The 26,908-nt window shown below is 43.1% G+C and overlaps 1 protein-coding gene across 1 annotated transcript in view; it reads right to left on the bottom strand.

The window, feature by feature from the left end:
• The window catches only part of LOC144773871 (uncharacterized), a 120,880-nt gene that overhangs the window by 44,173 nt on the left and 49,799 nt on the right, over window positions 1–26,908 (bottom strand). The window contains exon 5 of the mRNA XM_078658956.1: window positions 9,984–10,013. Within this exon, the coding sequence (XP_078515082.1) occupies window positions 9,984–10,013 (30 nt within the window). The remainder of the gene's footprint in view (window positions 1–9,983; window positions 10,014–26,908) is intronic.

Raw genomic sequence — 26,908 nt, 5'->3', positions numbered from 1 at the left:
CTCCCTTAGATCTACACAATATAAATGGAGCTGCGCATTTAAAAAATGCAGTTAAACTGTCCAATATTAATTCTCAGTCGTATCCTATGTTTCCTGCATAGCAATTAGATGACAACTAATGATTAACATCTGCCATAATACATCATCTCTTTTGGACCTAAGTCCATCTATATTCCAGGACAAAATATTCATACAAGAAGAACCTGGAGTAATGGTAGTTAGTTTAAGAAGGGGGGAGAAAGTATTACCTATCTGGCACACAGGCCTGGGATCCAACAACTCAACTCTAGCAAATTGTAGTCATGTGTTACCATCTAGCCCATCATGGTCTAAAAGGGGATCAAATCTATAGGTTAAGGGAAGTGCAAACGTACCAGTATCATCCTGGGCTACCCTAGCTGGACTTAGGATGGGGTTTCTGGGGCAATCATGATGGACAAAGCTAGTTAGATAAAAGTATTGATAAAAGTATTGAAGGGGACAACCTTTATTGATGTTTATGCGACTAGCATAAAAATAGTTTGAACAAGAGCTTTAACATGTGCAGGATGTCTTATATTGACTACTACACAGTCCCCTGCCACATCTGTCCTCAACGAAGGTCCACCCAACCTACTCTAGTAGCCATAATAATGTGGTGAGAAAAAAACGTGTCCATTTGCTTAATTTCTGTCACACAAATGGGTGTCGTTGTGTATGAGGTCCAATGTATATTCTTGAGTTATTTGGGTGATTGGGGGAACTCCTAGACAAATTGACACCAAGGGTGCTGATTCATGGTGTAGCTCTCAGTAAGAAAAAAGTCCTACTCCGGGCATTGGGGTGTGTGTTCATAATCGATGAATGAATTTGAGTCCCCTTTAATGATGATCTTCCTGGCACATGATCCTCCTGAATGATAGTATCTGATTCATTAGTGGCCTGAATATTTCCAGACCTTTGGCTCTCACTCTGGGTCAAATACGTATTCAAATGATTCACCTGATTTAAGTTACATTATATGTACCCAGGAGCACCAGTACTATTCAATCCAGCATGTATGTGCCATCTGCAGAGCTGGTCCCCACAGCTGCAGGCTTAATATCATAAATGTGGGTCCCAGATTCAAGCAAAGAGAACGACTCCAGATTTAATTCAATGCCTTCCAGCCACGACAAAACGTAGGCTATCAGCATTTTAAACAAAGATTCCAGCCTGGGGAGTAACATGTCTAAAGAATTCTCCGTATCTGTTTTAGCAGCAGTTGAGGAAGACTTGTTCTACAATTGGGACCGTGTCATTCATTTCTCTTTAGTATTCTTCCCTTTTATGGGGCCCCCATCTGAATCTGCCATTAACTGTCCACCTTGAGGTTAGTGGCCATAGTAGGTAATGTTGGCACCATCCAGGAGCCGGAACAAGATATTGTGCTTGCTGCCTCATAATTGTCATGATTGTCTCATGACAACAAATTCTGGCTAGTCTTATCCACTTCCAGGTAAAGCCTCCTCTTGGTCAGGGCTATCGCTTTAGAGATTACATTAGCTGCCCTAATTAAAAATGAGCCTATAGTAGTAGCAGTGTCAACCCCTGTAGCTGCAGCAGTTAACTACCTTTTTGATGCCTACGGTAAAGGTTAGGATATCACAAGAAAATAATGAATATATACAGCCTCACAATAGTTTAGTTACATTAACTAACGGGTAGATGGTCTGCCTCTGAAAATGGGCTATAAAGTAATAAAAAAACAGACCAATGGGGGCAAATCACTTGCTCGGCTTACCCAAGACAGCCAGCAGAGAGCTACAACTTGCTCCAAGCTATAAGAAATCAGGCCAGTATTAAGAAAGTATACAAGAAAGGAAAGAAACAGTACCTTGATCCTTACAAAAAGAATAAACACATATCCCAGCCCAGCCTCTGTCAGCAACTGACATGCAATGATGGGCCCGCTCTTAGCAAGGTCTTTGCCCAGACACTCGGGTACGACCCAAGCATGTCACGCATACAAATGATTTGTGCATCCAGCCGTTGTGCGTGCAGCATGGCATTACACCAATGCCGCAAGAGACTCTGGCGGTTGCAGTCCTCCTGCTCCCAGTGACCAGGAAGTTACAGTCATCCCGCGCAGCAGAGCATGACCACAGCTGATATGCCCCTCCTGGAATTGTGCGGCAGCATGGTGTGGAGCCAATGCCACAAGAGGCTCTAAAGCTGCAGTTGTCCAGCCCCCAGTGACAAGGAAAGAACTCATTGAGAAGTGAGGAGAGGCTAAATACATCACCCCTTTAGATTTGACCAAAAGGCATTGGCAGGTATCTCTAAATTTTCAGGAAAAAAAGCTTTTGCCAACCCAGACGGTATTCTTGAAAGTACTGTTTTGCCGTTTGGAATACACGAAGCCCCAGCCAATTTTCAAAGGCTGATAAATGAAGGACACACTTACCTAAACACTCTTCTCTTCCCCCACAACCCAGCTGCCATTTTTCTACCACACCAGAAGAGGAAATGATAACATTAGTTGAACCAGAAACCCCATTGGAGCCAATCAGGGTACAACATGGTAATTTTAAGGACCATCATCTGTAACCAGCGGACAAAGAATAAGAAATACATTCGGAAGGGAGGACCATGGCAATCGGGAATCCTGAAGGACGCAAGGAGCCGAGACCCACCTGGTTCCTTTCTCGAAGTTGGCACAGAGGAAGGACCCAGGGTTTCAGCAATACATACCCTGTAGCTGCTGGAAGCCAGATAGCGAATCCTAGCCCTGGTAACAGCTGTGTAAAGAAGATAGGCAACTTTTTGGAATCCGCAACCCTGAGTTTCACTCGGAGTGGTAGACTAGGACCGAGCCCACCAAATGACTTGTTGTTCCACCATGTTTTCAAACGAACATGTCTTATCCAGATACGGGGCTGGATTTGTGGGAAATAGAAGGAGAAAAGAGCCTAACCTTCCTCAAGTTCCTCACATTTTCCAAATCTTTTTTATTTCTCTTTCACTTCTTCCCTCACCTAAACCATTTATACCTAAAAGCGATTTCTATTTATTTATTTCTTCTCTCGTGACTCATCGAATTAGTACTTGTTTTAAAAAAGCTACAAATAAACCCTCCTTTTTTGCTTTTTCATACAGAAAGTACAGGAAGACCAGTGACTTATTCCTTGGTGATTAGTCCATCCTTATTCAAAAGGGTAAACAAGACATAACTTACCCTGGGACCGACCCTAAAAGAAAGAATGGAGATAAAAGATATTAAGACAGTTGGACTTTCCTAACTTTAGGTAAAACCTGTGTGAAATTCTGGAGAAAATTATTGGGTGATAATAAAACCCTAGAACTCAAATCTTTTTTATTCATGGTTATATTCACCCGCAACCGACAAGTGGTGGAGAATGCAGACACATTAGACCATTGATAAAAATGGAGAACATGGTAAAACTGTTCATTCAAGAGCAGAGAAAATTAGAATTGGCCCTCGAAAGACAAATGTCTACCGCCAAGGTACCTCGTCCACAGAAATATGTCTCTGGAGAAGACCCAGATGTCTTTCTTTAGAAATTTGAGAAGGCTACTAGGGTTTGTGCCTGGCCCCTTGACAAATAGCCTTTCCTCCTGGCTCCATTACTAGTACGAGAAACACAGGTCGCCTACCAGGTGGCCGATCCTTATGGTACTACTTCCTATGAAGAAGTCAGGAATGTCATATTGGACCACCTAGTATTTGACCCATAAATCTATCATCTGAAGCACAGAAAGGAATGCGGCACAGCAGGGGATAATCTCAAAACTCTTTTCTTCAAACTTAAATTGGCAGCAGATACATGGCTCTGACCCCTTGAGAACAGTAAGAAAAAGTCATGAATTTGATGTATTTGATGTATTTGGAACAGTAGAGGCTTAACCCCTAGCAACACAAAAATGGCTCAAACAAAATAGAGGCCTAACTGTAGAACAAGCCATAGAGATGGCCATACGTTTTTTCAGAGCCCAGTAGCGCTTAAACGTCGGAGAATCTAACTGAGTGGGAAGTCAAGATCCCCTCAAGAATGAGAAAAGACCTAAAAGATTGTCACAGAACCTTCCAAAGTTAGGACCTTTTGAACCATGTTGAACTCCTTTAAAAATCCCCAGTGTTTTGATTGTGAAGAATGGGGACGTATTTCTTGGTCCTGTCCCAATAAAACAAAGTTGAGTTAGTTGTATCCCAGGAAACGTTCTTTATAGGCAAGAGCTGGGACACTGCTTTTATAGAAGTCTATACATTCAAGATCACAGGATTAGGGCGTTGATAGATTGAGGATGTTGTCAGTCAGTTATCCTACAGAAATGGGTAGAGCCCTCCTAAAACCTTCTAAGTAAGGTAGCAAAGATTAGGTGTGTTCATGGAGATATAAAGAAGTATCCAATAGCTGAGGTGAGAGTGACTACACAAACAGGTGGAGAGAAAAATAAAAGCCAGAGTCGGGCTAATTTTGCCAGAAGAATTGATAATTGGCACAGATAACACCAAATTTCTCACTATGTTTAAGGCCCAATTGTCTTGTTTTCTATTTTACTATTCAAAATCCCAAAATGCCTTTCTCACAGCTGTACCTCGGCAGATAAATTGCAATTTCCATCTTGCTCAAAGGAATGACAGTACCTCACAAAATGCTTGAAAAACTGCTATACAGAATGAAGAAAAGACTAGTTCTCACATTCCCAAGTTTATAAAAACAAGGAGCTTCTATATAGAATTGATAAAATAGGGGCAAATCTCAAAATCCTAATTCTGAAAGAATTTAAGGAACACATTATGTTTTTCTCCCATTCACATTTATGGACGAGCCATAGAAAACAACGCAAATGGTGTTAAGGTATTTCTATTGACCTGGCATTCATGCAGCTATAACAGGTGTGAATAACTATATAGGAAACATCTTGAAACGTGGACCAAATATCTATAAAGATACACCCATGGATAATAATTTTTCAAAAATTCATAGTTATTATTAAAAAATGCAAATCATAGGAGAGACCATATGTGTATATATGGACATCAATCAATTAATAATACCATGTATCATGAATCAGACTCATGTTGGCATAATAATTCATTTTATCAGTATAGTGCCAATAATCCTATATTACATACAGATTATAGAATAAAAATCATAGAAACGAATAAAGAAAAAAGAAACACATACAGACAGGTAATACAAAGATTAAATACAATCATATAAGTATTTCATGGCTAAATATACAATTCATGCAGATATAAAAACATATTGCCAGAATTGTGAGATCTGTCAATGGAAAATTCCACATAAACCACCTTCAGTTCCTCTCCTACAATAGGACAGCCTTTTGAGCATATTGGAATACACCTGATTGGTCTCTTCCAAAGAACAAAACAGGGCAACACGTATTACTTGGTAGTTGTTGACTAGGCCACTCGCTATCCTGAAGCGGTTCCACTTTAGTCAGTCACTCCATGAAATATTACCTGAGTTCCTATTGAAACATTCTCCAGGGTGGGGTTCCCTAAGGAGAGTCTCGGTGATCAGGGTACTCCATTTGTACCCAAAATAATGCAGGATTGTGTAATATGTTACATTTAAAACATGTTAAGACCAAGGTATAACACGCCCCAAACCGTTGGGTTAGTTTAACATTAGAATTGGACCTTCAAAATTATGTTTAACCCCTTCGATGCTCATGACGGAACGGTTCCGTCATGAGTGTCGGTTGAGCTGTGCTCATGACGGAACCGTTCCGTCATGAGCCGGTAGGCTCATTAGAACCTTCAGCACAGCGCAGGAATCTGCGCCGCGCTGAAGGTGTTAGGGGAGGAAAAGAAGTGTTATCTTCTCCTTTTCTTAGCTCTATTTGTTATTTTGTTAGTAGTAGTACAAGTATGTTTATTAGACCATTGGTCTCCAAACAAAATACATATTACAATAAATAGTTTAAAACATGTATAAAAAATTCCACAAATACATTAAAAAGAGACACATTTTCATACAGCACTACACCCAATATTGTAATCAGAAATACAGTGAAGCTTTAACTTAGGGATATCGTTCCACCCTAGTCGCAATTTTCTAGAGCGTGACCTACTATTACTTCATGCCAATTTCTATTCAACCATATTTGGTTCCAACAGAGTCCTTTTTACTGCCTTCATATATTTTGCCATGGCGATTGCTATATCAAGATTTGGCATGTCGGTAAGTAGGTTAATTGCTGAGAGGCGCTCAGTTATACCATATTTTAAAAACAAGGGTCGCAAAAACAGTTTCCGCTGTGACACCCATTTTTGACAGTCTAGTAAGATATGTAGGTTATCACACTTAGTACCTAATCCACAGCGGCATTTACCATCCGGTTGTACCAATTCTGCTTTTCTGTTTCTCTGAGATACCCAACAGTTAATCCCTATTCTCCATCAGAGCACCTCGGCTCTTAATCCAGCATTAGGTAGTGTATCCAAATAGGGATATCATGTATCATTCTCCCAGCTATTTAACATATGATGGACTGACACTTTCTTTTTCAAATATATCATATCATTTTGCCTGGATATTTCTCTTCCTGTTGTTCTAAGCTCCGCATTTGAGGCTTCAATCGACAGTGTCGCCTGGTCAAATTTTACATTTAAATTTTTACACAGTGCACAGAATTTCATTCTGATCCTGCTGGCCCAATTTAGGTCGCTGTGCAAGATCTCCTCTTTACACCATTGAAACACTTTTGTGACTTCCTCGGATCCCAATCTTTTCCAAAATCTTAAAAGGGCCACTTGTACCTGTATGTTCCATGAGGTCACGCCTAATTCCAAGCGGATTGCCTGAATCAAGGAGGAGCCGGGCAGTGACATCAATGATTTTACACATTTCCCCTCCTCAATGTCCCCATTATTTTTCCCGCTCAAATATAAAACTTCGGCTCCATACTGCACTTGTGGGGGTATCATTGCCTTATAGGCTTTCAGTAAAGGTCTATGTGACATATCTCCGTAAACTTGGCTAAATTTCCTTATCCCGCATCCTGATGTATGGGCTTTGGCAGTCTGGGCTACTAAATGGATATCCCATTTTAAAGACTTTTCAAACCAAATACCGAGGTATCTGTATTCGTTCACAATTTCTAGTTTAGTAGTTCCCAGGTACCAATTAAAATTCAGGGTTTTCTTCCCAAAACATAGGATTTTAGTTTTATCCATATTTACCGCCAGGCGTTTAGCCAAGCAATATTTATTGAAGGCAGCTAACTTCCTTTGCGATCCGATTTCTGTTTGGTCAAAAATTACCAAATCATCAGCATACAGCAGACAGGACAGATGTTTCCCATGCATTTTGGGGCTAGCACTTCTACTCACTATTTGTTATTAGAGGCCAGGTTCAAAGCAGTATAGGCTGATCTTAATCTGAACTTCTTTATGGGACACAACCCAGAACCCTACTCGAGATAACCAGAGAAGCCTGGGAGAAGAATAATGTGACAGAAGCCCAAGATCTTTTAAGCTGTATGCAACAATTAGGGCTGCGTATTATTATCTCCTTAACTGTGGCGGCAATTCCGCCGCGGTGCGAGGCATTTCATTTAGTGGGCGGGGCCGCATCGGCCAACAGCCATGCGCAGCCATACCGAGGTAGTGCTCACGACGGCGGTTGGCCAACGGGCGCACTCAAAGTGGTATACTAGGAGACTTAGCCTACACCCAATCTGAAACAAATCCAGAAGGAACAAAAGAAAATTCATGATAAGGGGAAGCGAAGGAGAGAATACCAAATAAATGTTTGGATTCTTGTTCTCCTCCCTACCTCAAAAGAAAAAATGAAGGCTGAATGGAGGGGCCACTTACAAATAGTTGATGAATTAGGGGCAAACTTTTACAATATAGAAATGGGATATACAAAAGAGGAAATCTACCAGGTAAACATGGATAAGTACCCCATCAAAAATAGTGTAGGTTGGCCAACCAAAAGATTCCCTAACCAGTAACTTAAAATAATTAGGGCCCCATGCAACAAACCAAAAACTGGTTGCAAATGGGCAGATACGCAGAATCTGCCTCTTTGCAATCAGTATTTTTGCATTTGGGATTCATCATCCCAAATGCAGAAATCACAATTTAAGGAATCGCAAAAATTGTGATTACTTAAGTTGCGATTCCTTTAATGTCATGCAGTAAGCAAAACAATTTTGCGATTTCGCTATTAGGAATTGCAAATTACCATCAAACTAAAGTTGATTGCTTTAAAAAATGCACAATATTGCATTTTTAGTTACATTTTACACATACGTTTAAGCGCAACATGTGGGAAAAGGGGTATTTCAGGGGTGCAACAGGGTGTCCTTTTGGCACCGTTGCACCCTTGCAATTGCATGAGCAATTTGCGAGTACCTATGGAGTACTCGCAAATTGCGCATGCAATTCCCATATTGATTCCGAGGGGCCTCTAGGTCCATAGGAGTGAATGATAATCAATTCCTTAATCGTGACTCGCAATTTGTAACTCGCAGGAATAACATTTTTTTGCGATTTCTACATACATTGCATTTTGCATTTTGTAAATAGCAAATCGGTAAAATTCGCCTATTAGAAATCGTAAAATGTGGGCTTGTTGCATGTGCTCCTTAGTTATTAATGATCAACTTGATGGAGGACAAAGGGACTCCCTACAACCAGTGTTGAAATAGTTTTCTTCTATCTTTTCTGACCTCCCTGGTTGTTCCAGATTAGCCGAACATGCCATTCCCGCAGAAAAAGGGGCGGTGGTTGAGCAAAAAACCCTATAGGTTACTGGCGACCAGATAAGAGACAGTTAGAGAAGAAATATCTAAAATGCTAAAAATTGGGGTAATCCAACCAACCAATTGGTTACCTCTCATTGGGCTAGTTCCTAACCCTGATGGGTCTATCCATTTCTGTTTAGACTTTAGGGCAGTGAATAAGATATTAAAGTGCAATGCCTCCCTTCTCTCTCATTGAGAATTCAGGAGAGGCTAAGTACATCATCAGTTTAGATTTGATGAAAGTGTATTGGCACGTACCTCTAAAATAAGAAGTTCCGGAAAAAATGCTTTTGCAACCCCAGACAGTCCTTTTACCATTTTCCCTTTTGAACTACATGGAGCCCCAGCCACTTTGCAAAGGCTGAGAAATGAAGGAGAAAGGAACATTCCCTGGGAGGCATTACATGAGACATACTTACCTGAACCCTCTTCTCTCCCCCCACAGCCCAGCTGTCATTCTTTGAACCACACCAGAAAAGGAAATGATACCATTAGTTGAACCAGATGATTTCGGTTGAGAGACCCCGTTATCAGGTACAAACGCAGTTGTTTTAAGTTCAGTCACCTAGAACCAGAGAACGAAGAAGAAGAAACAAATCTAGAAGTGAGGACCACTCCGATCAAGAATCCTCCAGACCCCCAGGAGCCGAGACCTATGCGGTTACTTTTTCAAAGTTGGCAGAGAGAAGGACCCAGATTTCAGTGATTGAAACCCTGTAGCTGCTGGAAGCCAGATGGCGAATCCCAGCCCTGGTAACAGCTCTGAAGAGAAGACAGGAAACGTCTTGGAATTGCCATACTTGTGTTCCACATGGGAGTGGAAAGTTAGGACTGGGCCCACAAAATGACTTGTTGCCCCATCACGTTTCCGGTGAAAAATGGCTTAGCCTGATACGTGTACGGATTTTAGACAAACAAGAGGGGAGAAAAACCTCGAGTTCCTCACATTTCCACCTTTATTTTTTCTCTTTCTCTTCTTCCCTCACCAAAACTATTTCCAATTCTTAAGGAAAGCAGTTTTTTTATTTGTACCTCAGAGGAAATCTTATACATTTCTTTCTTCTCTCATGACTTAACAAATAAGTACTTGTTTTAAGAAAGTGACAAACCACCCTTGCTTCTTTGTTTTTTTTACAAAGAAAGTACAGGAAGACAGGTGACTTATTCCTTGGTGAATAGTCTATCCATATTTATAGGGTAAAAGAGATGTGACTTACCTGGGGGTTTCTTCTTTTTTTTGAGGGAATCTTGGATGCAGGCCGGAGGTGTCACCAGGACAAAGCATAAAAGAAAAAAAGAAGATACAAGACATTGAGACATTGTTGATACATACTTGTATAAACTTTATGAATTCTAACTGTATATGCGTAGCCTCCTTGTTTGACATCCCTTGTAAATCACCCACATTGCCATTGTGCGGGATCTATATTACAATAAGTTTATATCTATCCTCCACAGGAGCCATTGTTTCCTTTAATAAACTACACCCAGGCTCCAAGTGAGTAGGATTCCCTTGTTTCCTTTCCCAGCTATCCTGAAGCGGTTCCCCTTAAGTGAGCCAATACCAGAAATATTGCCTGATTTATTAGTGAAATATTCTCCAGGGTGTGGTTCCCTAAACAGATTCTCACTGATCAGGGGACTCCATTTGTATCCATATTAATGCAGGAATTGTGTACTATTTTAAATTTGAAACATTGTAGGACCTTAGTATATCACCCCCAAACCGATGGTTTAGTTTAGGGGTATGATGGGATCCTCAAACACATGTTAATTATTTTTACCTTGGGTAGGAAAGAAGTGGGATTTTCTCCTTTCCTTAGCTGTGTTTGTTATTAGAGACCAGGTTCAAAGCAGTTTTGGCTGCTCCTCATTTGATCTACTTTATAGTATACAACCCAGAACCCTTCTTGAGATAACCAGAGAAGCCTGGGAGAAGAATAATGGATCAGAAGCCCAAGATCTATTATGATATATGCTACAATTAAGGCCATGCCTTATTAAACAACAAGAATTAGCCTACACCCATGGTGGAGAGAATATCAAATAAATGACTGGGTTCTCGTTCTCCTCCCTACCTCAAAAAAGAAATTGAAGGCTGAATAGAGGGCCTCTATTGAATAGTTGAGAAATTAGGGACAATATCTTACAAAATAAAAATGGGATGCACTAAAGAGTAAATCTTTTGGAAATTGCTGTTTTACCTTTTGGACTAAATGGAGCCCCAGACACTTTTCAAAGGCTGATGAACGAAGGAGAAAGTAACGTGTCCTGGGAGGTTCTCTATGAGACAGACTTACCTGAACCCTCTTCTTTTCCCTCACAGCCCAGCTGCCATTCTTCGACCACACCAGAAGAAGAAATGATAACATTGCTTGAACCAGATGATTTTGGTCATAAGACCCCCTTGGAGCCAATGAGGGAACAACATGGTTGTTTTAAGGACCGTCGTCTGGAACCAGAGGACGAAGAAGAAGAAACAATCTGGAAAAGAGGACCTGGCCGATCAAGCATCCTCCAGGCCACCAGGAGCAGAGACCCACATGGATCCTTTCTCCAAGTTGGCAGAGAGGAAGGACCCGGGATTTCAGCAATCCAAACCCCGTTGCTGCTGAACACCAGATAGCGACCCTCAGCCCTGCTAACAGCTGTGAAGAGAGGACCTGCAACTTCTTGGAATCAGCGTCACTGAGTTCCACACAGAGATGAAGACGAGGACTGGGCCCTGAAAACGACTTGTTGCCCCTCCTCGTTTCCGGAGAAACATCAGTTAGCCAAGTTCAGGGCTGGATTTAGGACAAACGGGAGGGGAGAAAAACCTAACCTTCCACAAATCCCTCACTTTTTCCAATTCCTTTTTTTTCTCTTTTTCTATGTTTTTCTAAGCAGGAATGTTATTTCTTTCTTTCTTCTCTTGTGACTTAACACATTAATACTTGTCCTAAGGGCTCACTGACAGAATATCAACATATAAAATTTCGTCTTACCTAAATATCAAGTCATAAATATACGTTTAAAATATCAACATTCTGTATTTTTAAAATGTTAAGTACAAACATATCAAAAACAAATATTGATGTAATTGATATAGTTGTAAAAAATATCGTTTTATATATATATATTACCTACTCGCGGTCACCAGTAGGTATTTATAGTTAGGACCTAGTTTCCAAAGGAAATCTGCAACATTCTATTTGGAATAACTTTGGTGCCGGTTGACGAATCTTCAAGATATTCTCCAAGAAGATGGCCTGCTCCGCTCTGCTCCTATCATGAAAGTTTTGGGGAGATTCGTCAATGGGGGGCTGAGAAAAAAGGGGGTCCCAAAACATGTTTTCCCCATGCAATTTTCCATAGGGACCTTTAAGCGCAGTTACAGCCCGAACTGCTGAACGGAATTACACCAAATTGGCAATAAGGTACAGTTTGGTTCACAGATCTCGCTTTTTTTAAATGGTGTAAATCCATGCAGTAGTTCCAGAGACAATCAAAAGTAAAATCATAGATATATCTATGGGCGCGTAGGGTACGCATATCATCCGAGGATCATGCCTGTACCATTACGAGCACAAGCTGCATGCTAATTGGCTGTCAACTGTCTGTCATCACTCCAAACCAGGAAGAAATGGCAGCCATCTTGTGTCTCGGTAGAACCGAGGCACAAGAAAACTGAAAAAGAAGTGCGCAAAAGACGCAAAGGGGGCAGGATAATAACACCCTGACCCCTAGGCCTGCTCAAGGGGTCCCACAAGGACCCCCAAGGCCCCAAATATTTTTTTTAAATCGCGGGATGTGCGTAGCATACGCGTATTACAATGGGAAAAAAAAAGACGAAGCCTGTTTTTTTTAAATTAGCCCCCAGGGGGCCAAATCCCAAGGGCAATATATTTAATTATAATGGGGGGCCCAGAGCAACCCCTCAGCTTAGGGATGGCCTCCCCCAGGGGCTTTAGTGGGGGATCACGGCCATAGCAAACTGCTTTGGTTTTTGTAAGAGAGAGCAGGAAACCTGATCTCTCTTCCAAAAACCAAAGATTATTGCTTTTCTACAAGGGGAGCAGCTTGTTAGCTGATCCCCATGTAGAAAAGCAATGCCGGCTCCCGCTGAATGCAGGGAGCAGGCAGGGACCATGGGGGGATTGGGGACCTCCCCACGGTCCCCATAGAAGAGGGCCAGAAGTGGCCTGGGAGGGGGGCCACGCGGACCCCTCCTCAACAAAAGTAAAAAAAAAAAACGAGGCAGAGTCCGAAGGAATGGGGTCCCCGGGGCTAAAAGAAGCCTTAGGAGGGGGGCCACGCAACCCCCTCCCCATTTTTTTATATAAAAAAATAGGGGGGAAAGCCCTGGGGCACTAAATATTTAAATTAAGGGCAGATTATTTTTTTACGGTAAAATTAGGATACGCTTATCAAGCGCGGCGCTCGGCGCGATCTCTGGTGTGCACGCATTGGGTACGCGTATCGTACCGCGTATGCTGCCCGATTTCTAAGGCATCCAGTACGCGTATCCAAGCCAGAAAAAGAAAAATATTTTCAGGCTTATGTGTTCAGATGTTGGGTGGCTCTAAAAACAACCCCTGTGTTTATTGAGAGATTTTACTACCTACAAGTACTGATGCAGAGACTAAAGTTCAGGAGGAAGACTCTGTTCCCTTCATCTGTAAAATGTACACCATCTCTCCTATAGATGCCATGCATATTGAAACGCAGATTGTTGTGGTGTATGGACCCCATTCTATAGTCTCGGAGAAAATCAGAAACAGATGTATTCACATGTTTCCTAGCTTTTTCAATCTGTGGACAAAATTGATTGGACCAGTTCCATTTCTGCCTTTGGCATATGCTGGAATAGACAAAGGCAGTTTGGGCGAAAAGTGGCATCAGTTCTCCAAAGGTCTCCTTCATAAGCATTTCCAGACCTACCTCAGTCAAAGTGCTTAGGTCATTGCCACCACAGTGCACAATTATGAGGTCAGGGTGTTGGAGATGCAAAAAGGATTTAACCAATGGCATCAGTTGGTGCCACTTTAACCCTCTCTGTCCAATTCATTTAATGTCTATGTTTGGTAAACCTAGGTCTTTTTGAATTCCTTTCTGTTCTGCATACCTTTGGCTCCAGAAATATAGCTGTGTCCCACAACCCACACTCTAAGCATCTCGAAAGGAGGTCTGGATGCACTCAGATGGTCTCTTTAAATGAAATGGCACTTTACAAAGTAAATATTTTTTAAAATGGTGGATAAGATGCAGTTTTGAAAAAAGTAAAGCAATGACTGGTTGTTTGACAACATTCAACACTGAAAACTAGGGTGCATGTTTCTGTTTTTTAAAAGCATGATTCTTATTAGTTAACAAAAACAGATTGAAAGGTGCGTTACATAAGATAAGCTGATATGTTGATATGTTGAAAAGTCAAGCACACTTGCTGTTTTGATTAGCAACATTGTGTGATGAACTTTTGAGCTGTGTGCTCAGTTAAGTGTTTCATGATGTGTTTCTATGGTAACAGGCTGAGGGCAGAATAGGGGTAGGGTTTAAAGTTATGTCAGTTGGAAAGGATTCAAAAGTTCAAGCAATAGAAATGTGTGTTTGGTTTTGAATTAATGTAGGAAGAAATGTGATTTGTTATTTAAATGTATATGTGTGTAGATTGAGTGTGTAGATGGAGAGGGGAAGTTTGCTATTTGCCATAGGACTTCCTGACCCCCTAGGTCTGATCAGGGCGTTCCACAAGGACTCCCAAGCGCAATAAATTTTTTTTAAATGCTTAATGCGCGTATGATACAGGTATTGAGTGAATTAAAAAAAAACGAAGGTTGCTTTAGTGCTAGTTAGCCCCTGGGGGGCCAAGTCTCGGGGGCAATGTGGTTTATAATAATGGGGGGCCCAGAGGGGCCCCCCAGCCACGGGGACCGCCACCCCAGGTTTTTTTTTAAATATATGTGGGGGCTCACATGGCCCCCCGCTGCCCCAGGGACCGCCGCCCCCCTGGGGCTTTGGTTGTATATGTGCGGAGGGCTCACGGCCCCCGCAGCATATGTAAATGTATGGGGAGGCTGAAAGGCCCCCCAAGCCCTGGGGACCGCCACCACTAGGGCTTTTTAAAAATATATGTGGGGGGCTCATGGGCCCCCCGCATCATCGGGGACTGCCACCCCCTGGGGCTTTGGTTAAATATGTGCAGGGGCTCATGGCCCCCCACAGTATATGTAAATGTGTGGGGGTCTGAAAGGCCCCCACAAGCACTGGGGTCCGCCACCTTCCCTGGGCACTAAGGGAGGGATTTACAAGCCCCTTGCGTGGCTTTTGCATCATTAGAACACGAACTGCTTCAAACCCCTATACACTATATATGTAGTGTTCTATCCACCTGCATACTTGTCTTTCACATGTTCAATTTCCCAGTCTGTATCCTTACAGTTCCACCAAATACTCTGCCCTTGCACTGTTGTAGTGACTCATTCAGTGTTATGTACTAATCTATTTGCTGCACTAAAACTCAAGCAGTTATATATTCTCTTAGACACTCTCCTTACAGTACTCTAAGTCAGTCCCCTAGTACTCTTGCAGCGAAGTAGGCCTTAGGACATGAACTGCTTCAAACCCCTATGCACTATACATGCAGTCTTCTATCCATGTACACACTAGTCTTTCACAACTTCAATTCTCCACTCTGTACACTTCCACCAAACACTCTGTCACTGCTGTTGCACTATTGTAGTGACCCATTCAGCAGTATGTGCTAATGCATTCCCTGCGCTAAAACTCAAGCACTTATAAATTCAGTCAGGCACTGTGCTTGCCGAACTGTAATGATTCAGTCAGTACCCAAGTAGTCATACAGTGAAGTAGGCCTTAGAACATGGACTGCTTCAAACCCCTATACACTCTGCATACAGTCTTCTATCCATCTCCACACTTGTCTTTCACATCTTCAATTCCCCAGTCTGTATCCTTACACTTCCAGCAAACACTCTGTTATTGCCCTTGTACTGCTATAGTGACTGATTCAGCGGTATGTACTAATCATTCAGTGCGCTAAAACTCAAGCACTTATAGATTCACTCAGACACTCTCCTTACAGTAGTGTAATCATTCACTCAGTACCCAAGTACTCATGTAGCGAAGTCGGCCTTAGGACACGGACTGCTTCAAACCTGTATGCTGTATGCATGCAGTCTTCTATCCATGTGCATACTTGTCTTTTACATCTTCAGTTCTCCACTCTGTATCTTTACACTTCCACCAAACAGTCTGTCACTGCTGTTGCACTATTGTAGTGACCCATTCAGCAGTATGTGCTTATCCATTCACTGCGCTGAAATTCAAGCACTTATAAATTCAGTCAGGCACTGTCCTTGTAGAACTGTAATCATTCAGTCAGTACCCAAAGACTCATGCAGCAAAGTAGGCCTTAGGACATGGACTGCTTCAAACCCGTATGCACAATGCATCCAGTCTTGTATCCACCTGCTCACTTGTCTTTTACACCTTCAATTCCCCAGTCTGTATCCTTACACTTTCACCAAGCACTCTGTCACTGCTGTTGCACTGTTGTAGTGCCCCATTCAACAGTATGTACTAATACATTCACTACATTAAAAAACAAACACTAATAAATTCATCCAGGCAATTTCACCAGCAGTGCAGAGGGAAGCATAGACTTGTAACATACTTATGTAATTATATGTTACATTAATGTGCTTCGGAAGTACTACAGTATACTGCAAGTAAACACCTTATAGAGTTATGCTGTAGCACCTCCTTATAGTTCTGCACTTTCACATTCACCATACACTACCAATGTATTATTTCATTCAATTATGAAATACACATTCATTCAATAACACTTTTACATTATCATACTAATATAGCTCTTCATTTGACCAGTGAAGTTAGTTATTAAAATTACTTTTTTTTGTCTTTTTTGTTGTTTTGTATTATTTTGGGATTTTTTGAACAATTTTTTGTAGTTTTTTTTAAAGGGAAAAAAAGGGAACTGCAGAAACAAAACAGTCTGGATCTAGAACAAATAAACAAAAAAAAAATTAACGGTGGGAGCAATGGTGCTCTTGTTTGCGCCTGCAATTTAAATCTATGGATTGTTCTCCATAGGATAGAGTTTCTTTACAAAATTTACATAAAATAATTAGGTTTGCAAAATCTGGACGGATGTCCGGATGAGGACTTGATGGTCCTGTGGAAGTGCTGGCTACAGCTGGTGGAGGGTCTTCTCGAAGCCTGTTGCCTGCAGCTCTGGCATAATCGCGGGGATGTTGTGTTTTGACATGCTTCACCATGCTGGCAGTTCCAAAAGAATTTTCTTATTAGGATTACCTCTGGAAGCCACTGTTGCACACACCTTACAGGTCACCTTTGCTGCATTTACTTTTTTTTCTCAGTCAGGAAAATAATTTTTTTTCCATATAAGTGCTTCCTTCCTCTTGGGGACTGTATCCTCAGCAACAAATTCTTCTTCTGAAGAGTGTTCAGAGAAATCTTCTTCCTGGTGTGGAGCCATATTGAAGATCTCTTGAAAAACACAGCAGCTTCACAAAAAGATGTTTCTTCAGTGAATGTCAAAGAAGAATGATTAAAATGGGTGGGGTTCTCAACAGTTAGAAAAGGAAGTAATATGAACCAATCAAATCTGTTGTTTTGAATTTACATGGGGTACACGTAGGCTGCTCTTACGGTGCGCGTTCGTACGACGTAACCCGCGATTCACGTAATTGCTTTTAAAAGTAATATACGCTTATTAAAACTAAATGAATACTATTTTCATGATTACCTCAGACATTGTCTTGCCTTAATATTGACATTAAATACATGGATATATCTTTTTAAACATAAAAAAAAATTGCGGGGTACGCGTACTGTGCGCCGTACAAACGCATATGATGTCACGTAGAAGCGCCAATGCAACGCATAACATCAAAACGTATTTGTGATGTATGCACGGGTATGCATACAGTACGATTACTGATGCGCAAACATATATAGAAATACATTTTAATATATTGAAAAAATATATATTATACAAAAAATCTTTTTTGATTTTTTTTATAATTTTACATTAAAAATATGTAATGTAATTTAAACAAAAATAGCTAAGAATAATAATTATTAAAAATGTAGTAAATCAGTATCACAAAATAAATATGACAGTTAATACATTTCAAAATTGTCATTTACAAAACCTATGAAATTCACTGAAAAAACCATCAGTTTCAGCCACGTTATATTTAGGAATTAGCATTTAAAAAACCTTAGAAATTCACTGAAAAAAACATAGGTTTCACACATGTTAGTTAGCTGGACACTTCACTCATACAAAACCATTGAAATTCCCCCGTTATAGTTAGTTCAACTAACTATAACTCGTGAGTCCGCAATGCACTGCTGATGACGTCACATATTACATCACTCATGACATGGTCAGTGACATTACTCATGACATCACTGATGACATCTCAAATGACATCACTGATGACATCATCCTTGTGAAAGAGTGGCAGATCTCCTCTCACCGTAATATAACCTTTGATACACACATTTAAAAATAGAACTTACATTTTTAAAATGTGATTTAACATGTGACGTCATCAGCAGTGCATTGCGGGTGCACGAGTTATAGTTAGCTGAACTAACTATAACGGGGGAATTTCAATGGTTTTGTATGAGTGAAATGTCCAGCTAACTATAACATGTGTGAAACCTATGGATTTCTTAGTGAATTTCTAAGGTTTTTTAAATGCTAATTCCTAACTATAACGTGGCTGAAACCTATGGTTTTTTCAGTGACTAAATATATATATATATATATATATATATATATATATATATATATATTACCTACTGGCGGTCGCCAGTAGGTATATATAGTTAGGATTTTTTCTCTATGGGATTTTCGAAAATTCTATGTCTAATAACTTTGGCGTTTGTGGACGGAATTGGCTGAAATTTTCAGGAAAATGGAACATTTTGTTTCTGAGCAGCCCCTGAAAATTTGGGGGGGGGTTCGTCAAGGGGGGGCCGAGAAAAAAGGGGGGTCCCAAAACGTGTTTTTAACATTGAGTTTTCCATAGGGCGGTTGGCCTCACTTTTAGCCCGAACGGCTGAATGGATTTGCACGAAACTTGGCAAAATTGTAGGGACTGGTAGCCCGATGTGCCTTTGCTAGGTCTCAATATATGTGCTCCAGTGGATTTTGAGAAATTAACGTTCAAAAAAAGATATATATCTGTAACAGCGGACCGGGCAGCGCTCCAGTTCGCGTACTTTTCGCGTTACGGAGCTTTGTGAAGCGAAGCTGATTGGTTCTCCGGCGTCTGTAAACATTCCAAACAGTCCGTAGCGGCCGCCATCTTGTCTCTCGGTAGGATCGAGAGACAAGAGGAGGCCAAAGCGAAGGGGCAAATGACCATAAGGGGGCATAGTAGATCCTCCCTGACCCCCTAGGTTTGATGTGGAGGTTTTAAAAGGGCCCCCCGGGGCAAAAAAAAAAATAATAATAATAATCGAACGGCTGAATGGATTTGCACAAAACTTGGCAAAATTGTAGGGACTGGTAGCCCGATGTGCCTTTGCTAGGTCTCAATATATGTGCTCCAGTGGATTTTGAGAAATTAACGTTCAAAAAAAGATATATATCTGTAACAGCGCTCCGCTTCGCGTACTTTTCGCGTTACGGAGCTTTGCGAAGCTGATTGGTTCTCTGGCGTCTGTAAACATTCCAAACAGTCCGTAGCGGCCGCCATCTTGTCTCTCGGTAGGATCGAGAGTCAAGAGGAGGCCAAAGCGAAGGGGCAAATGACCATAAGGGGGCATAGTAGATCCTCCTTGACCTCTTAGGTTTGATGTGGAGGTTTTAAAAGGGCCCCCCGCGGGGCAAAAAAAAATAAATAATAATAATCGAACGGCTGAATGGATTTGCACGAAACTTGGCAAAATTGTAGGGACTGGTAGCCCGATGTGCCTTTGCTAGGTCTCAATATATGTGCTCCAGTGGATTTTGAGAAATTAATGTTCAAAAAAAGATATATATCTGTAACAGCGCTCCGCTTTGCGGAGATAAAATTATCTCCCTATTACCTAGCTGTTGCTAACACCAGTTAGCGACCGCTAGTAGGAGATAGCGACCATCTTGGGCTCCACTTTGCATGTCAGTGATATTTATCACTAATGACATGCAAAGTGGGCATGCCAAGATGTTAGCGACTGGAAACAGTCGCTAACATCGCTATCTCCTATTACCAACTTTTGGAGATATTCGCGCTAAGCGCGAATATCTCCAAAAAGTAACACCTGCCCTGAGCAGTTCTTAGCCATGTTATCCAATGGGAGGTGGATAACATGGCTAAGAGCATTAGCTCGGTAATGCATGAATATCGCTGACTTTTCAGCGATATTAATGCATTGCGGTCGTTTTTCATTGCATTTGCGATAAACCTTGATAATAGCAAGGTTTATCTGCGATAATTTCTGACGATGCTTAGCGGTAAAAAATTCGTTGCTAAGCATCGTTAGGGATAAATATCGCTTAACTTTGGTAATATGCCCGAACGTCTGTTAACGTTCGATTAGAAGGAAATCAGGAAGTGTTGAAAAACATTGTCTGCGCCATCTTGCCTTTTTTCAAATGCCACACTTTTGTCGTGCACGGCAGCCATTTTAGATGCCTTGACCAGACCCACTCTCTGTACGCTGTCGATCCTTAGCATGGCTCCCCACCCTCGCAAGCATCTCCCCCAGGCACTGGTCACCCCCGCTCTCTGTCTTATGCATGGGTAATAAACCTCCCCCCATCTGCGCTGCTCTTCCCTGAGAATCACACCCTGTGCCCGCCCGACACCTCCCTTTCGCCCTATTCACTACCGCACCCTCTGACACTTCTTTTCCTCTGTGTCCAATTGTCCAGGCCGGTCCTAGGCTATCAGCTAGCCCTGCAGATGTAGTTTATGGCCCCAGCTGTAAAGAATCACCCCTCTTCAAAGGAGTTATAGTAGATCAAGGCCCACACCCGATGAGATCCGTCACAGCACACGCGTTCCTACTATCTGAAAACCATCCTGTATTGTGATTGGGGAGGGGACCGAGCCTGAAGCGGAAGATTCCAGGGATGACTCTTTGTACATCAAAGTTTTTACAATTATGTGTCACATTAAAAATATATAGCACTCCAACAAATTGTAGGGACTGGTGGCCCGATGTGCCTTTGCTAGGTCTCAATATATGTGCTCCAGTGGATTTTGAGAAATTAACGTTCAAAAAAAGATATATATCTGTAACAGCGCTCCGCTTCGCGTACTTTTCGCGTTACGGAGCTTTGCGAAGCTGATTGGTTCTCCGGCGTCTGTAAACATTCCAAACAGTCCGTAGCGGCCGCCATCTTGTCTCTCGGTAGGATCGAGAGTCAAGAGGAGGCCAAAGCGAAGGGGCAAATGACCATAAGGGGGCATAGTAGATCCTCCTTGACCTCTTAGGTTTGATGTGGAGGTTTTAAAAGGGCCCCCCGCGGGGCAAAAAAAAATAAATAATAATAATCGAACGGCTGAATGGATTTGCACGAAACTTGGCAAAATTGTAGGGACTGGTAGCCCGATGTGCCTTTGCTAGGTCTCAATATATGTGCTCCAGTGGATTTTGAGAAATTAATGTTCAAAAAAAGATATATATCTGTAACAGCGCTCCGCTTTGCGGAGATAAAATTATCTCCCTATTACCTAGCTGTTGCTAACACCAGTTAGCGACCGCTAGTAGGAGATAGCGACCATCTTGGGCTCCACTTTGCATGTCAGTGATATTTATCACTAATGACATGCAAAGTGGGCATGCCAAGATGTTAGCGACTGGAAACAGTCGCTAACATCGCTATCTCCTATTACCAACTTTTGGAGATATTCGCGCTAAGCGCGAATATCTCCAAAAAGTAACACCTGCCCTGAGCAGTTCTTAGCCATGTTATCCAATGGGAGGTGGATAACATGGCTAAGAGCATTAGCTCGGTAATGCATGAATATCGCTGACTTTTCAGCGATATTAATGCATTGCGGTCGTTTTTCATTGCATTTGCGATAAACCTTGATAATAGCAAGGTTTATCTGCGATAATTTCTGACGATGCTTAGCGGTAAAAAATTCGTTGCTAAGCATCGTTAGGGATAAATATCGCTTAACTTTGGTAATATGCCCGAACGTCTGTTAACGTTCGATTAGAAGGAAATCAGGAAGTGTTGAAAAACATTGTCTGCGCCATCTTGCCTTTTTTCAAATGCCACACTTTTGTCGTGCACGGCAGCCATTTTAGATGCCTTGACCAGACCCACTCTCTGTACGCTGTCGATCCTTAGCATGGCTCCCCACCCTCGCAAGCATCTCCCCCAGGCACTGGTCACCCCCGCTCTCTGTCTTATGCATGGGTAATAAACCTCCCCCCATCTGCGCTGCTCTTCCCTGAGAATCACACCCTGTGCCCGCCCGACACCTCCCTTTCGCCCTATTCACTACCGCACCCTCTGACACTTCTTTTCCTCTGTGTCCAATTGTCCAGGCCGGTCCTAGGCTATCAGCTAGCCCTGCAGATGTAGTTTATGGCCCCAGCTGTAAAGAATCACCCCTCTTCAAAGGAGTTATAGTAGATCAAGGCCCACACCCGATGAGATCCGTCACAGCACACGCGTTCCTACTATCTGAAAACCATCCTGTATTGTGATTGGGGAGGGGACCGAGCCTGAAGCGGAAGATTCCAGGGATGACTCTTTGTACATCAAAGTTTTTACAATTATGTGTCACATTAAAAATATATAGCACTCCAACAAATTGTAGGGACTGGTGGCCTGATGTGCCTTTGCTAGGTCTCAATATATGTGCTCCAGTGGATTTTGAGAAATTAACGTTCAAAAAAAGATATATATCTGTAACAGCGCTCCGCTTCGCGTACTTTTCGCGTTACGGAGCTTTGCGAAGCTGATTGGTTCTCCGGCGTCTGTAAACATTCCAAACAGTCCGTAGCGGCCGCCATCTTGTCTCTCGGTAGGATCGAGAGTCAAGAGGAGGCCAAAGCGAAGGGGCAAATGACCATAAGGGGGCATAGTAGATCCTCCTTGACCTCTTAGGTTTGATGTGGAGGTTTTAAAAGGGCCCCCCGCGGGGCAAAAAAAAAAAATAATAATAATCGAACGGCTGAATGGATTTGCACGAAACTTGGCAAAATTGTAGGGACTGGTAGCCCGATGTGCCTTTGCTAGGTCTCAATATATGTGCTCCAGTGGATTTTGAGAAATTAACGTTCAAAAAAAGATATATATCTGTAACAGCGCTCCGCTTCGCGGAGATAAAATTATCTCCCTATTACCTAGCTGTTGCTAACACCAGTTAGCGACCGCTAGTAGGAGATAGCGACCATCTTGGGCTCCACTTTGCATGTCAGTGATATTTATCACTAATGACATGCAAAGTGGGCATGCCAAGATGTTAGCGACTGGAAACAGTCGCTAACATCGCTATCTCCTATTACCAACTTTTGGAGATATTCGCGCTAAGCGCGAATATCTCCAAAAAGTAACACCTGCCCTGAGCAGTTCTTAGCCATGTTATCCAATGGGAGGTGGATAACATGGCTAAGAGCATTAGCTCGGTAATGCATGAATATCGCTGACTTTTCAGCGATATTAATGCATTGCGGTAGTTTTTCATCGCATTTGCGATAAACCTTGATAATAGCAAGGTTTATCTGCGATAATTTCTGACAATGCTTAGCGGTAAAAAATTCGTTGCTAAGCATCGTTAGGGATAAATATCGCTTAACTTTGGTAATATGCCCGAACGTCTGTTAACGTTCGATTCGAAGGAAATCAGGAAGTGTTGAAAAACATTGTCTGAACCATCTTGCCTTTTTTCAAATGCCACACTTTTGACGTGCACGGCAGCCATTTTAGATGCCTTGACCAGACCCACTCTCTGTACGCTGTCGATCCTTAGCATGGCTCCCCACCCTCGCAAGCATCTCCCCCAGGCACTGGTCACCCCCGCTCTCTGTCTTATGCATGGGTAATAAACCTCCCCCCATCTGCGCTGCTCTTCCCTGAGAATCACACCCTGTGCCCGCCCGACACCTCCCTTTCGCCCTATTCACTACCGCACCCTCTGACACTCCTTTTCCTCTGTGTCCAATTGTCCAGGCCGGTCCTAGGCTATCAGCTAGCCCTGCAGATGTAGTTTATGGCCCCAGCTGTAAAGAATCACCCCTCTTCAAAGGAGTTATAGTAGATCAAGGCCCACACCCGATGAGATCCGTCACAGCACACGCGTTCCTACTATCTGAAAACCATCCTGTATTGTGATTGGGGAGGGGACCGAGCCTGAAGCGGAAGATTCCAGGGATGACTCTTTGTACATCAAAGTTTTTACAATTATGTGTCACATTAAAAATATATAGCACTCCAACAAAGTAGTAAGATTATAAAACTTTAATAACTTATAAATATATACAACAAAACAAAAACAGTAAAAACATTTAAACATTTTTAGGCAAAATGAAGGAAGTAGCGGTCGGTTGTGCGAATAGTCCCAACGTAGCACAACGTCCAGATTTCTGGACGGCACCCAGGTGATGTTGCCTGGGTGCCGCACTGATTTCGATATCCGGCGTGGGGCGTCGCGGGGGGTGGGTCATCAGTAGCGGTCTGTTGTGCGAATAGTTCCAAGGCAGGAGAACGATGGCACCAAGGTGATGTCCAGTAAGTTGCTGCCCTCCGAATAACGGCGTGGGGCGCCCCGGGGGGGGGCGGTGTGAACGGGCCTCTCCAGGTGGAGTTTCGTCTGCTGTAGTGGGGCGCCCCTTTACCGTTTCAGTTGCCATTCCGTCCGCTTTTGGTCCACTGTGTCAAAAGCCGCAATTCAGCTGAGTTGCGCCCACTCTTGCGGTGCAGCGATAGGCGGCTGTCACAGGACTCTCAAAATGGCGGCAGGCTCTTTCCTTTTTGGGCCTGGTCCACTGAAATGGCCCTGGGACACCTTGGAAATCGCACGCTTGTCTGCTAGGTCTTGGACCCCATTCTCGAAAGCGTCCCCTCCGCCTTGAGGATTCAACAAAAGTTTTGGGGGCCCCCGACTCCTGCAGGCTTCTGGTGGGGAGCGGCTGCCATGATTGCTCGCGGAATGACCACGACGGAGCCACGAGATGGTGGTGCTTTCATGTTGACGCCAGCTTCAGTCTGAAACATCCAGAAACAAGGTGGGGCTTTCATCGTTTGGGGGGAAAAAAAGTTTTCATCCAATGAAAAGTGTTGTTTTTAGGTCATATGATCAAGCCTTCCATCATTAGGAAACCAAAAGTAAAATGAACCAATGAAAAGTTTTATAAACAAGTCACATGACCTGTTATGCGGCATAGGGTATAAAATGCGGAGAAAATACGTTGGCACGTGAGGCGGCGTCAGTAGCGGAACGATGTGCGAATAGGCCGAAGGCAGCACAACGCGCCAAAAACCGGATGGCACCGAGGTGGTGTCTAGTAAGTTGCCGCACTGGTGTGGCCATCCTACAATGCTGAAAGTCGGCGTGGGGCGCCCCGTTGGCCTGTGAGATGGCGTCAGTAGCGGACCGATGTGCGAATGGGGCCAAAGGCAGCGCAACAATATTTTCTGAATAGAAGACACCACAAGGCGCTGAGATGCCAAGATCCGGATGGCACCGAGGTGGTGTCTAGTAAGTTGCCGCACTGGTGTGGCCATCCTACAATGGTAAAAGTCGGCGTGGGGCGCCCCGTTGGCCTGTGAGATGGCGTCAGTAGCGGACCGATGTGCGAATGGGGCCAAAAGCAGCGCAACAATATTTTCCGAATAGAAGACACCACTAGGCGCTGAGATGCCAAGATCCGGATGGCACCGAGGTGGTGTCTACTAAGTTGCCGCACTGGTGTGGCCATCCTACAATGCTGAAAGTCGGCGTGGGGCGCCCCGTTGGCCTGTGAGATGGCGTCAGTAGCGGACCGATGTGCGAATGGGGCCAAAGGCAGCGCAACAATATTTTCTGAATAGAAGACACCACAAGGCGCTGAGATGCCAAGATCCGGATGGCACCGAGGTGGTGTCTAGCAAGTTGCCGCACTGGTGTGGCCATCCTACAATGCTGAAAGTCGGCGTGGGGCGCCCCGTTGGCCTGTGAGGTGGCGTCAGTAGTGGACCGATGTGCGAATGGGGCCAAAGGCAGCGCAACAATATTTTCTGAATAGAAGACACCACAAGGCGCTGAGATTCGGTTAGCACCGAGGTGGTGTCTAGCAAGCTATGCAGCTGAGTTGTGTGCGCACTTGCGGCGAATAGGTCGAAGGCAGCACAACAATGTTTTCTGAATAGGAGACACCACAAGGCGCTGAGATTGGGTTACCACCGAGGTGGTGTCTAGCAAGTTGCTGCACTGGTGTGGCCATCCTACAATACTGCTCCGAATAACGGCGTGGGGTGCCTGAAGGGGGGGGGGAGGCGGCGTGAACGGGCCTTCCCTGGTGGAGGCTCGTCTGCTGTAGTGGGGCGCCCCTTTACCGTTTCAGTTGCCATTCAGCTGAGTTTTGGCCGCTCTTGATGCTACAGCGACAGGCGGCTGCAACAGGACTCTCAAAATGGCAGCCTGTTCTTTGGATTTGGGCCTGCTCCACTAAAATGGCCCTGGGACACCTTAGAACTCGGACGCTTGAATTTTTTTTCCTTTCCTCTACATGCAAAAAAAGGTAAATGCCCGGTACGTTACACGCTTCATCTGCCACGATGTACTCTCCAGAGGAACTGAAAAAAATATAGTTATGGTAACTATACCATGCATCGTCATATGGAGAGGTGGCACCGATTAATTATAGTGCTGCATAAAAGAGAGATTTGGAGAAGAACCCCCGACCTGCCAGTACATTCATCAAAGAAGTGGCACTGACAGCATCAGAGGCAAGGGAAACGGTCCCAAATATTTAGAAGAAGTTTGGAAAGATTAAAATGACATGTTTAGATTGTGGCAAATTAATTTCATGTGGACAGATGAGTGTTACTCTAATAAATACAGCATATGAACATCATCATAGTCGATGGTTGGTAGAGACATTTTGACTATATCCTGGACCTGCCCGTCCTCGCCCAAAATGGCGCCGGAAT

This window comes from Lissotriton helveticus, chromosome 8, assembly GCF_964261635.1.
Source record: "Lissotriton helveticus chromosome 8, aLisHel1.1, whole genome shotgun sequence".
NCBI lineage: Eukaryota > Metazoa > Chordata > Amphibia > Caudata > Salamandridae > Lissotriton > Lissotriton helveticus.
The sequence above is the reverse complement of the archived record's forward strand: the minus strand, read 5'-3'. Positions and strand labels throughout refer to the sequence as shown.